The following is a 13,537-nucleotide window of genomic DNA, read 5'->3' on the forward strand; positions in this document are numbered from 1 at the left end:
CTAAATCTGGTAACCCTAGCTGTAGGAGAGCCACGTTCAAGGCCCCCATGAGCTGGGCCAAGAAGTTCTATGGCTCAGCCACGTTCTGTTCCCTAGAAGCTCAGGTCTCGGATGCTGATGCCATAGACTGAAGCCAGGCCCCGGTCCTCCAGCCAGTCCTCCGCCACTACCAGGGTAACCCTCTGTCTTCCCTGGATAGCCTTTCAACAGCGTTTGGGTGTTCTTGACTTTCCTACCTGCCATGAAAAGCCCTTAATCCTGGAGTCCAGATTCTGATCAACTCCGGGCCCCTAAGTACCTTTCATTGTCCCTCCCAGGACTCTCCTACAAATAGGCCCTTGGAGGCCTGGCCTGACGCTTAGGTCCTGAGACAGGTGTGCAGAGCAGACCCCCCAGCTCAACACCAGGCTTCTGGCTCCAGTCCTTGGAGTCCATCTGCATCCCAGCAGGTCCCCCTGGTGGCCAGAAGCAAACGCTTCATGTCTAGCATCTAGAGCCAAAGCATCTCCTACCCCTGGGTTCCCATTCCGGGATAGTTTTCAGACCAAGGCTCCTCCGCAGAGATGAGTGATGTGTCAGGAAACCAGGGACAGGCCAGGGCCACACACATCACATTCACTTATTGGGACTCTTGTGGTCATTCACTCCTCAGGTGCTCAGGAGTCTCAGCGCCATAAACCTGGGACAATGGCCCCCTCTCATTCCTCACAAACTTCGCCCTTACTTCCACCACAAAGTGGGTTCATTAGAGGCAGGAACAGAACCAGGAATCTCAAACACCAGGCTCCTCCCCTTAGTTTCCACCCCCTGAGTCAGCAAGCAGGGGGAGCGTGAGGGGGTCTGGGACAGCTCTGACTCCAGCTGACACACCTGCCTCTGGGTAGGGGCAGTGCATATCTGAGAAGCGGGCAGGCACACATGGAGAAGACAGAGTCCACGCCCTCTGCCCCATCCCAGTAGCCACCATCTCAACTCAGCCCCTCATCACTTCACACTTTGGCAGTGGCTTCTGTCCACTCAGCTGGTTCAGTTGGCTCTAGCACGTCTCCCGGCCTCTAGGGTTGGCTCAGGCCCACCCTCCATCCTCTCCTAGTGTTGGCCATCCAACCATATCACTCCCCTCACGGCTTTTAAGGATAAAGTCTGAAGCCTTAAGGACTACGTCACATGTCCTCTGTGGTCTAGGCCCTGCTTACCTCAGCTTCTGCCTAGAAGTTTATGCCCCAGAAACACTGAAACCTCCGTGGTTACCCTCACACAGCCTGCATGTCTCGGCACCATACTTTTGCTCATACTGGTCCTGCTCACAGCTTTTCTGCTCTCTCTTCTCCTATCTCCTGAGTTAAGACACAAGCCAGATGCAGTTGCTCATGCTTGTAATTCCAGCACTTTGAAAGGCCAAGGCAGGAGAATTGCTTGAGGCCAGGAGTTCGAGAGCAGCCTGGGCAACATAACAAGACCCTGTCTTTACAAAAACAAATTTTTGATGAGCTGGGTGTGGTGGTGCATCCCCATAGTCTCAGCTACCGGAGTAACTAAGACAGGAAGATCACTTGAGCCCAGAGGTCTGAGGCTGCAGTGAACTATGATCGCACCACTGCATTCTAGCCTGGGCAACAGAGCAAGACCCTGCCTCAAAAATTAAAATAAATAAAATAAAATAAAAATAAAATAAAATAAAAAGACACAGATAGCCCAATGGTCATCTCCCTCAGGAAGCCTTGCTGGATCCCCTAGTCTCTGCCTGGCCACTTCCTTGCACTCCCGCAGCACATGTGTTCTGTAACAGTGCATGCCTCTTACCCCTCAATTCTTGCATTTGCCACATTGAATTATAACAACCCATTCCTGTGTCCTCTCCTTTTCCAGGCAGTGGGGCCCCAAGGGCAGGGATGGTGACATGTTGACCTTTGTGTTTTCAGCACCTAGAACAGAGCTTAGCACAAACAGGTATTCAATAAATGCTTAGTGATTTGATTTAATAATTAATTGATTGATCAGTTCATTGTGAGAAGGAAGTAACATCCTTTATAAGCAGAATTTGTAGCACCTTCTTGATTCCATTGATTCTCCTCCCCACCCTTCCCTAACCTCTTTCTCAATGCTCCGGGCTGGCTGGATGACAACTTCCCATGCACCTTGCCATTTACATTCCCGTTTGATCTTGCCAGTTCTCTGTCTTGCGACTGTTTTGAATGCAGAGAATCCACCCAGTATGTGTTCATTCAGCTCCCATTAACCTCTGTGTCCTTTGCCCTCTCGGGCCCTGGGATGGAGAGGCTCACCAGACAAGGCCCTTGATCTCAGAAGTCCCCAGCCTAGAGCAGGCAGTCAGACAAATAAACAGGCAAATAGTTAGGTCCTGTGATTGCAGGACAGGGGGACGGTAGATGAACAGGCCAGCTCTCCACACAGACCACCTGGGTTCAAATCCTAGCTCCACTGCTTTCACACTGTGTAGTCTTGGACAGGGCCCTTATCTGCGTCTATTTCCCCATGGGTAAAAGAGAGGTCACAGGATTTACCTCTTGGGCTATGTGGGGATTCAATGAATTAATTCATGCAAAGAGCTTAGCAAGAGTGCCTAGTCCATAGTAAATATTCAATACGTATTAGTCGTTATGTGACTTAGCTCAGTATGCTACGGGAGCACACAAGAGACTAGACAGATTCACAGCAGTCATAAAGGACAAAGGATCAAGAGACATCCGGAGGCAATCATTTTAATTGGAGTCTAGGAACAGGCAATTTACATGAAACACAAATGCAGTGTTCCAGGGTACTTCCTGCAGAGTTTGTCCCTGTGCCCCTCTGGGAAGCCGCTGCACCCGCATGATGTCTCTTCCCTTCCTTAGGGCTGACGACTGCTTTTGTGCATCTCGGAAGCTGGATGCAGTGGCCATCGAAGCCAAGTTTAAGCAAGACCTGGGTTTCCGGATGCTGAACTGTGGACGAACAGACTTGGTGAAGCAGGCGGTGTCTCTGCTGGGGCCTGATGGGATCAATACCATGAGTGAACAGGTACAGGGGCCAAGGGTCTGAACGCTCCCCACCTCCTCCATGTGCACCAGCCCTGGCAAGACAGAGACAGCTGGTGAATCCCCACCGCAGGCGTTGGGCAGAGGCTCCCCCTGCTGACGGTTTAGATTGCTTGCTTGCTTGTGTTTTTCTTCAGTTTTTAAAATATCTTAGAAAAATACTGTGGTTCATCTTTATAGAAGTAGCACATGATCATTGCAGCTGAAATGGAAAAGGGAGGAAAAATAGGCCCATTCCAGAAAGGAAATAATGCCATCACCATGTAACCATCATTTATATTTAGTATCTGTCCTTCAAGTCCTTCTTCCAGGGTGGTTAAAATTAGTTCTCTGCTTGTCTGTCTGTTCCTGCACAGGACAAGCCCAGACAGATTTCATCAAACTTTTAGAGTATGTTTAAGATGCACAAAAGTCATTCTGGGGACCCTAGGAGGTGCCTCAGAGATAGGCAGCTATCCCCCCTAACTCCTGAAACTGAGGTACAGTGAGAGATACGTGGGCCCACCAGTCAGGGAGATACCTTGTGTGGTGAACTGTCATGGACAGAGAAAACAAACAGCAGTTATAAATGCAAGTCTCACATGGAAAGTCACAAGAGACAGATGGGGCCGCTTCTCACATGGCAGCTCATGCAGTGAGTTCCAGAGAGGGAATGACAGGGACTATTTATTTAACTAGAGCTATAGTAATTTTATTGAGCAACACCAAGGAGCTCTAATACACACAAACACAAACGCAGACATACATGTATATTTATATTCTTTTTAAAACCCCAGTGATTTATTACATTTTGCCTTTTTCAATATTTTATATTAAAGTTCCTTTGCAATATTGTTGAATATTCTTTTTTTTTTTTAAGAGATGAGATCCCACTATGTTGTCCAGGCTGGCCTTGAACTCTTAGGCTCAAGAGATCCTCCTGCCTCAGCCTCCTGAGAAGCTGGGACTACAGGTGTGCACCACCACATCCAGCTTATTTTTATATTTTTTATAGACACAGGGTCTCGCTACACTGCCCAGGCTGGTCTCGAACTCTTGGCCTCAAGGGATCCTCCCACCTTGGCCTCCCAAAATGCTGGGATTACAGGCATGAGCCACTGGGCCCAGTGTCTTTTTTTTAAAATCACTTTTAATGGCTACACAAAATGGTCATTATTATTTATTCATTGACCAGGCCTCAATTGTTGGAAATTTAGGTCGTTTCAAATTATTTTTATTAATAATGCTAAGCTAAATATATTTACACAAGTCTTTGTTCAAATCTGTGATTATTTCATTAGGAAAATTTTTAAAATGCAAATAGTGGCTCAAACGCACCGCTTTTCTTAAGGTTCTCAATCTTAAATTACTTTCCCAGAACTTTTGTTTCCTTTTACACACCCTCCAGCTATATGTGTGTTCACTATTACTGTTCTGCTTATCTTTCGCCTGTTTTTCATTAGAGCTTTACTGTTTTTCTTCTTTATTCAGGAGTGCTGTTTACGTATTAGGGACATACTCCTTTGTTATAATGTGATAAATATGCCTCAATTCTTTGTTTACCTTTTGATTTTGCTTATAATGTTTTCAATTACACGTCCTCAATGCTGTAATGATTTTCGTTTGTGATTTCTTCCATTCCTTTTGTGCCTAGAAAGAGATCCACAAACCAGTTAGGTATCTTTTATGGTTTTAATTTTTGCTGTATATCTCTAATCAAACTAGAAATGATTTTGATGTGTGGCGTGAGAAAAGTCTCTAATTTGGATGTTTTCCCAAATAACCAACTTCATGACACTGTTTGTTGAAAATCCATCCTTTCCTTCTGTTGGTTGTGATGCTTCGTTTACAGAAACAAGGGTCATTGGTGAATCTGGTATTCCTGAAGGCCATTCCTCATTCACTTGCCTTTTGCTTGCAAATGACCATGTCAAACCAGATGCAGTGATGGGCAACGCCACATGCTCAGAGGCACTCAATTTCCCTTGATGCTGACCAGCAGCTTTTATAGAGCAAAGATGACACTTGTTATATTGTGAAAGAGAAAATGTCAGATAAACAGTGTTTACCAATGAGGTAGCTTAGGGCTGATAATGCAGAATCAATCTAGAAAGTTCCTAAGAGCTTTAAGGGTTTAACAAACACCCTTAGGTCTGTTGCACCCTGAGACAGGCAAAGGAACGAAAATCCTCCAAGGCAAGGAAAGATAAATGCTGAAAAGGCCGTGGAGGCTACCTCATCGCCTCTAATTTGGTTTCCACATATGGAGGGTTGTGACCTTACGAGTCGCAGCGCTGCACGTTTATTTTTGTCATGCCAGAGCACAAGCATGGTCTCCGAAACACAAGTAAGATTTTTCATTTGTTATCGTCGACTGACCACGGCCACCTTGTAAACGTTCTCTGTTCTCTGGTTTTTAACTCACCGCAGGGCATGACTCCCCTGATGTATGCCTGCGTCCGTGGGGACGAGGCGATGGTTCAGATGCTGCTGGATGCCGGAGCTGACCTGAATGTGGAGGTGAGGGTGCAGAGGCCTGCAGGGCCCCTCGGCCGGCAGTCCCCAGGGGAAGGCGAGCAAGAAAGGGAGGCTATTTCTCCCAAGAGCTGCCGCTGAGGGTGCACAGTGCAACACATAGATCCTTCCTGTGTCCTTTTAGTTGCTGTGGCCCTGGTGAGACCACCATCCTGAGGCCCCAGCTCAACCAAACCCCAAGGAGCTGCCTGCATGTATGTTATGTTTAAAAACAACCAACATAACCACAAGGAGCGCTGGCTTTTCCTTGACTCGGCCGTCCCGATTTCCAGAGTTCCCGATTCCCACGGCTGATCCATTTCTTCTAGGATGGGGCAGAAAGAGCACTCCTGAGCCATCAGCCCTCTCTTTCCACTGAACACACAGCAGAGGAGGCACTGACTCAATCCCTACACTGAAGTCTCCCTCCTGCAGATCCTCCATGCTCCCCCTCCAAACCCTGTTTGGCTCACCTTGTTGGCTGAGTTGACAGATCTTAAAGCTAATCTCAGAGCTTCCCTGAGACAATGTGGTCTGGTGGAAAGCATGTCCCCCCAAAAACCCTGCCCTCCCTTCCCCCGTGCAACACTGGCCTTAGAATCTGACAGATTTGGGTTCAAGTTCGGATGCCACCACTGCCCTGGTGACTTGCTTTTGTGCTTGGGCAAGTACCTTAACCTTTTTTCTCCCAATCTGCAGAATGGGAGAATAATCGCACCCATCTCATGTAGTTGTCAGAAGGGATATAGAGAGTAAGTTTGGAACTCAGTTAATATTGGTCCCTCCACCCACACCCCAACCTCGTCATAGGTGAAATACCACCTTTTTACCATGTTCTGTGCTGCCTGAAGACCTGCTCTCCCTGGCGGCAAGATATTGGCAGTATCAGACAGCAAAGAGATTGATGGGCTGAAATCATCATTCAGCAACCCTGGGAAACCTTTTCAGTTCAAAATTAGATGCCCTTGCAGTCTCAGTACTGAGTGTGTGTGTTTTTTTAAATGTGAGTTTTATATTTATCTGAGAAAAGCAGACAATAGACATAGTTTTGGATCCAGAATCATTTTGGATCCTATAACTTTGGAATCTGTGGGGATTTTCCCTCCTGCTGTGAATCCTTAAGCACCATGCAGACCCGCGCAAGGGGTCCTCAGCGTTGGGTTCTAGGGCATTCTCGGGTCCTCTCTAGCCCATCCCACGGATCTCAGCTCAGGCCTTCCTCCGGTGGATGCTTAGTGAACCAAACTGCTCTGAGTGAAGCAGGCATTGAGGTTACATGACCCCAGGAGTGTTTGGGAGAAAAGCTCCATGTGGGTGCTGCTCTTGCAAGAGCCTAGCCTTCAGCTGCCCTGTCTCTTCTCTCTTGGCCTGCAGTGTTTTGAGGCCCCCATCCTGAAAGCCCAGTCTCAGATTGTTCATTCGTGATGTGTCCTAGAAAAGCTTCATGCCCATATTGCGGTAGCACCAGAGGGTCCTTGTCAACCAGGAAGCCAGCAGAAGAGTGAAATGAGAACAGGGTAGGGCCAGTTGTGATCAGACGGTGAAGTTCCTCCATCAGACGAGTGATGGACTTCCCTGGCTTGAAAGCTGAAAGCAGACCGTCCCTTGCCTGGGGTTTGCCACCACTGAGAATCTCTCTTAAAAGTATGGATGGCATGGTAGTGGCATCTCATGCTCTCTGACATCCTGTAGCTCCCAGAACCACCACCCTCTGTTAGGTAGAAAGAGGAAGGAGACAGGCCAGAAAGCTGGCTCATTGTAATCGCCATTACAGCTTCTCCAAAGCACCTTAGAGGTGATCAGAATCATCCATTATTTCCTCTCAGAGAAGAAGCAAAGGAGTCCTTCTTATGCACAGAGGACGTAAAGTCACTGAGACATTTTCTCACTGCCTTCAAGGGTAAAATCTCCAAAACACGGACTTCCAGTGTCCTGGCTTTGGGGAATTGCTTTGGTCTTTGTTCTTACAAACACAAACAGGACAGATCCACGGCTTTGGTGAGAGGTGTTTGGAGCATCCAGCAGTGGAAAATCCCTGCCCTGTATTGCCAGCTCTGCCCAAGGCATCCTCCAGGATGTCTTTTTGTCCATCTCTAGCCCATATGCCCAGCCACAGATAGGTCAAATTTGCTAGCCTAAGTATTGTGAAGGTCACATTTTGAAAATAACTTCAATTTGTTTATAGGTTGTCAGTACTCCTCATAAATATCCATCCGTCCACCCCGAGACCCGCCATTGGACGGCTCTGACTTTTGCTGTGTTGCATGGACATATTCCTGTAGTTCAGGTATTAACGTATTTCCCTATCCACATCTGACCTTTGATTTTACCTCTTCCATAACACACATCTATACCTCTCCCAGCATGCATATTCTCTAAGACATTCATATTGGTTAACTGCAATTCAATATAGCATATTCATATCATGTGAATAAAAATATTAGATGTAGTGATCTATATGGCCAGGCTTTAACCAATATGAAATGATCACGTATCCACACACAGCCTCACACACAGAGTGACAGACCCATGAAGTTCTTCCTGGTTGCTCTGGGGTGGGGCTTCAGCTGTTTTCATGGATTTGTTCATTTTGCTTGTTGCAACATGAACATGGTTGCTACTGATACCTTAGAACCTTCCCTTAGGTGTGACCCCTGGTGTTTGTGTAGAATCCAGTGGTTTCCAGCCAGTGGGAGGAAGCATCCAAGACACCAAGGGAGTGTTTCCAAAAGACACTTGCTTGGATCCCACTTCTTGAGAATCAGATCCAGGAGGTCTAGAGTAGGGCCTTGGCTATGTGTCTTCTGAAACAGCTCCAAGCACAGTGACGTGTCCTCATTGGAGGTCCTTTGGGCATATAAATGTGTATTGCTTGCACTTTTTCTGGCTGTTGTAGTTGCTGTTCAGTGAACAGCCATACAGTACATTCTAAATCATAAGCGTGATCTTTACTTCATCAGAAAAGAGAGATCAGCATCCGAGTTCATGACCACACCTGGTCCCGTAGTGAGTGCTGAGCTTTGGGCACATCAGGAACTCACCTCCTTTTGTGTGGTCTATGCCTCTTGATTCCATGCAGAGCAGGGACAGCTCTGCAATGCTGGAATTTTATGGGAATCCTTTGTTGTTTCCTGGGTCATGAGAATCCTTAGAACAGATCCCAAGTCATGTTTCAGGAGGCTGAGAGTGTGACGTGTCACACTGAGAGCTGGCTTCTGCCTATAGAACAGTATGCCCAGTCCACTCCTGGTAGAGGAAACTAAGAAAGAAGGGGTCGGATGGTGGTCTGGTGGACACAGATGTCATTCTTTAACATGCAAGGACATTCTCGACCTTTAAATCAGGAATGGGAACAGTGAGCAGCCAAGCAAAGTCACACAGAAGTCAGGCCACCTCCCTGCCGCAGGGCCAGCGATCACGGAGTGCCAAGTAGGTGGCTCCCCCATGGCCGTGCCCTCAGGGAGCCCTAAGTAGGCAGTAAAGATAGCAGATTTTTCCCCCATTTTCCATCAGCAGTGCTGACAGCACATTCACTGTGAATGAGATCCAGCATGAAGCAGAATCTCCTGCCATCAGCAGTGCTGACAGCACATTCACTGTGAATGAGATCCAGCATGAACAGAATCCCTAGCATTTGCTAAACTGTCCTCAGGGCCATCCAGGTGGGACCCTGGGGGCCCCCCAAAGTCCTTCAGAACTCTTGAGAGTCTGTGGTTCTACGAGGCTACCCTAGTGCCCTCTGAGGCTTTGTGTAACCAGCCCAAGAGGGGAATCTTCCAGCATTCGTGTGCCAAGGACCTTTAGCCCAGTGCTTCCAGAAATGTTAATGTATGTACACATCCCCTGGAGATCTTGTTAAAATGCAGACTCTCATTCAGTAGACCTGGGTGGGCCTGAGAGTTAGCATTTCCCACAAGCTCCCAGGTGGTGCTGATGCTGTTGTGCATGGAACACACTCTGAGTAGTCTGGGGTTCTAGCAGCAGTGAGAGGCTCTCAATTCATCCTCTGAGGTACAGTTGCCCTTCAGCCTGTGCACGCGGTCACCGACCCAGAGGGAGGGAAGGAGCGCTGGCATCTCACCGATCCCAGCAGTCTTTCCTGACGCCTGTGCACAGTGTATCTCCTCTCACCGTCTCGATGGCCGCTCTTCCTCCGCAGCTCCTTCTGGATGCTGGGGCCAAGGTGGAAGGCTCGGTGGAGCACGGCGAGGAGAACTACTCGGAAACGCCCCTCCAGCTGGCAGCTGCTGTAGGTAAGAGCTGCCAGTTCTCACCCTGGCCAGGGAGCTCCAGCACACCCTGGCCCTTGAAGTGCCTGTGACTATATTTTTGCTTTATTCTCTTATAAAACCCCCTTCTCTGGGCTTGCAGGAAATTTTGAGCTGGTTAGTTTGCTGTTGGAGCGTGGTGCCGATCCCCTGATAGGAACCATGTACAGGAATGGAATTTCTACAACCCCCCAGGGTGATATGAACTCTTTCAGCCAGGCTGCAGCCCACGGACACAGGTAGGCTAGGATGGGCCAGAGCCAGAGATCTCGAGTGGTGCTTGTTAAAAATGCAGATTCCCAGGCCTACCCCAGACCCATTGTCTCTCTGGATGTGGGGCCCAGAGGCAGTGTGAGGTGGTCCAGGCCCCGGGCCTGGCCAGAGCGACCCTGCCTGCCAGCTGACAGCCAGCTCCATGCAGTGCACATCCACTCAGAATGCCTTATTTTACCCACCCCTGGCCAGCTTTAAACTCACGGAGAGACGTCACTCTTGGTTGATTTTGCTCAAGCACGTCATGTCAGCTGCTGTGAAGTATAAGAATCCATTTTAAAAATAATAAAACCTTTTGTGTTTGGTGACTTCCCTTCTACATCTCCTTCAGAATCTCCCCCCTGATCATCAGCTTTCATTACACATAACCCCGAGCAAAGCACATTCACTGTGGAGGGAGGGCAGGCTGACGGTGACAAGTGCAGAGTTCTAGAGCCTTCTAGATTTTTGAGGAAATCACTTAGCTCCAAGTTGCCTCAAGGAAACAAGGCCAGTCATGCCCCATCATCTCCTCCATCCTCAAAACGTGACACCCACTGTTAGGCCTCTGAAAGTGCCACCCGTTGTTCTCGTCATCCTCCCACCCAAGTTAGTGGCCCCCTGCTTCCCCAGCCTGCCCTTGCCCTGCCCCGGCAAAGCCACTTCCATCTCTGAGTGTCATCCTCTCTGGGTTTATGATTGACAGGAATGTGTTCCGCAAACTGCTCGCCCAGCCAGAGAAGGAGAAGAGTGATATCCTGTCCCTGGAGGAGATTCTGGCTGAGGGGACTGACCTGGCAGAGACAGCCCCGTCCCCCCTGTGCGCCAGCCGCAACAGCAAGGCCAAACTGAGGGCCCTGAGGGAGGCCATGTATCACAGCGCTGAGCATGGCTACGTGGATGTCACAATTGATATCAGGAGCATAGGTCAGTCTGGGCACCCTCCACCACGGGCACTATGGTGCCGCCAGCTTTAGGTCCACATGCACATGAGCACGCATGCATGCACACACACACATGCAAAACACGCACATGCACACACACACAAGGGGGCCCAGGGAGCCTCCCGTTTACCAGTTGAAACACTTCCAGGCCAAGATACCCACACCGTCCCCATAGATAGCAGCGTCCTGCCTGCCCCAAAGACCCATCCTCAGACCATCTTTCCATGATTCCCAAACACTGGACCCTGGGGCAGGAATTCAAATCACCTGGGGAACTGGTCTGAATACCGATTGCCAGGCCCTACACCCAGAGGCTCTGCTGTCGAGGGTCTGGATGGATAAAGGCTGGAAATCTTTATATTTAACAATCATCCCAGGTGGTTCCCAGTGGTTGAGGAATCACTGCCTTTAGAGCAGCCAAGTCCACGAAGCAGCACTGGGCAGTTGTTAGGGTGAGGGCGCCCCTTTCTTACTACAACTCCTCTTGAGCTTCTGAGGGCAAATCCACTCTCAGGAAGGTTGAGCTGGCTCTTCCTTGGGTGAGCTAGCCCAGAGCCATCTCCTCCGTGTGTCTGGGGAACAAGGCTAGCCTAGCCTTCACCAGCCTAGTGGCTTTCGCTCTGGCTTGGAAACAGCCGGACCTAGCCATGGGTCCCTAAACACAAGGTGTGGCAGATTAAGGCAGGCTGAGGGCTGAGGAAAGACTCCTAATGCTGTTCTGGAAACGACCGACCTCTCCAGGGAAGGTGGGGAGGGGTTAGTATGTGAAACATTTGTGCTATTGCCCTGGGAGCCCATTTTGCATGATTGTGAAGCTCGAGATTCTGAATGGGCTACTTGTTATAAACAGTAGCGAGACTCCTCGTCCGTCTGTGCCTCTGCATGAGAGGGGAGAGGCAAATTACAGCAATCAGCTGCCGAAGAGGCTCCTGTTAAAGGAGGAAGACCTGATGAAGTACCTGCAGATGGAAATCTTGTTTTGCACAGAGGAGCGGCAGGAATATCCTCCCATGTCTTCTTATTCGGGTGTGAATATCTGTCTTAGCCAGAGCTGTAAATGGTGAAGTCCACCAACGGGTTTCACCAGCTCTAAGCTCTTATCTGGGCATGGATGTGTTCCAGATCCTTGGGCACATCCACTCTTTAATCCTGGGCAAGACTCTTCTCCCCACTGAGCTTCTTTCCCCAGTAAGTAGAGGGGACGGAGCCTATGCACTCAGAATCCAGAAGTATGGAATATGCATAAGTAGCATGCATAATAATTCCAATATACTACACGATGATTATATCTTGTGAAATGCAGCCCCTAATCATATGAGTAGCATGCAGAGATGGACACCCATAGTTGAGGGATTATGACCTTTAATTTCAACTTTTGCAGGTCTTTGGGGAAAAGTCTACACTTGTTCTATTCGTTGAAAGTCAATCCCTTGGTCTCATCATTTAGTAATGTCCTGGGGAAAAGCCAACTTCCAGATAAAAACTCGCCTACTCCTCTGGTTGTTTTCTGCCTTTCCCCTCTCTCTCCCCCTCCCCTGCCACCTTCCCTGGCTCCTCTTCCCGCTCCAGGCGTCCCGTGGACTCTACACACCTGGCTGGAGTCTTTGCGGATCGCCTTCCAGCAGCACCGCAGGCCTCTCATCCAGTGCTTGTTAAAGGAGTTTAAGACCATTCAGGAGGAGGAGTACACGGAGGAGCTCGTGACCCAAGGCCTGCCCCTGATGTTTGAGATCCTGAAAGCCAGCAAGGTATGTGGGGTTTGAGGCTGTTGTGGTCATCGGCAGAGAACAAAGCCGGAGGTTCCCAGATCTGAACGGTATTTTAGCCTGGTGTTCCCCTTTGAGTGGGATCACTATGGTCATAGCACCCAGTGGCGAATGTACCCCAGCAGACGAAAGCTACCTGTGCACTCATTTGTGGGGCGGCTGTCTTGCTGAGCATCTGCATGAGCTGAGGCACTTGGGCACATGGGCACATGGACAGCTTAGATACCTTCTAACTCAAGGAACTTGCAGAAGAGCTAGAAAGATGATACCAACATGTGTGCCCCAACAGCATTATGAGACAGTTGATAAGACAGTATTAAATGTGGGGGTGCAGGCTAGGACAGGTGTGGGAGTTCAGGAGGGAGTAATGGGAGGGTGGGCCCCCCTGAGGTGCTGAGACTAAACCATGTCAGGATGGACGATAGAAATCGGTAGGATGAGGGAAATGGGTGCAGCTTTCTGGATAAATAGAACACAGACCCTGCTGAGGTTTCTGGAAAGCCAGGCCCTGGGAGAAGGCTTTTCAGGTCGAGAGGGTCAAATGAACCTAGCTCTGACCTCTTGGGATTTACCCCTGCTGACGCCTATATCCCCAGCAACAGGGAAATGCAGCCTCTTCCTAACAGCAGTCCAGCCTTTCAACTATTACAACATTAATTCTTAAAAATCTCTTTGGGGTTGTTTGGTGATGCTCTCTAGACACTCCAGTCCCCACAGGACCCCAGCACCAGCCCTCTCACCTCTTTGCCCCAGAACAGCCTTTGTGGAACTCGGGT

The 13,537-nt window shown here is 49.1% G+C and overlaps 1 protein-coding gene across 4 annotated transcripts in view; it reads left to right on the forward strand.

Moving 5' to 3' along the window:
* BTBD11 (BTB domain containing 11) overlaps positions 1-13,537 on the forward strand; it is a 337,966-nt gene that overhangs the window by 284,726 nt on the left and 39,703 nt on the right. For 3 of the 4 annotated variants that reach the window (XM_017946172.3, XM_031650719.1, XM_031650720.1), the window contains 7 exons: positions 2,856-3,021; positions 5,448-5,537; positions 7,717-7,818; positions 9,691-9,784; positions 9,903-10,038; positions 10,758-10,978; positions 12,565-12,743. In XM_017946172.3, the coding sequence (XP_017801661.3) occupies positions 2,856-3,021; positions 5,448-5,537; positions 7,717-7,818; positions 9,691-9,784; positions 9,903-10,038; positions 10,758-10,978; positions 12,565-12,743 (988 nt within the window). The remainder of the gene's footprint in view (positions 1-2,855; positions 3,022-5,447; positions 5,538-7,716; positions 7,819-9,690; positions 9,785-9,902; positions 10,039-10,757; positions 10,979-12,564; positions 12,744-13,537) is intronic. The other variant, XM_031650718.1, reaches the window with a different exon arrangement.

This window comes from Papio anubis, chromosome 9, assembly GCF_008728515.1.
Source record: "Papio anubis isolate 15944 chromosome 9, Panubis1.0, whole genome shotgun sequence".
NCBI lineage: Eukaryota > Metazoa > Chordata > Mammalia > Primates > Cercopithecidae > Papio > Papio anubis.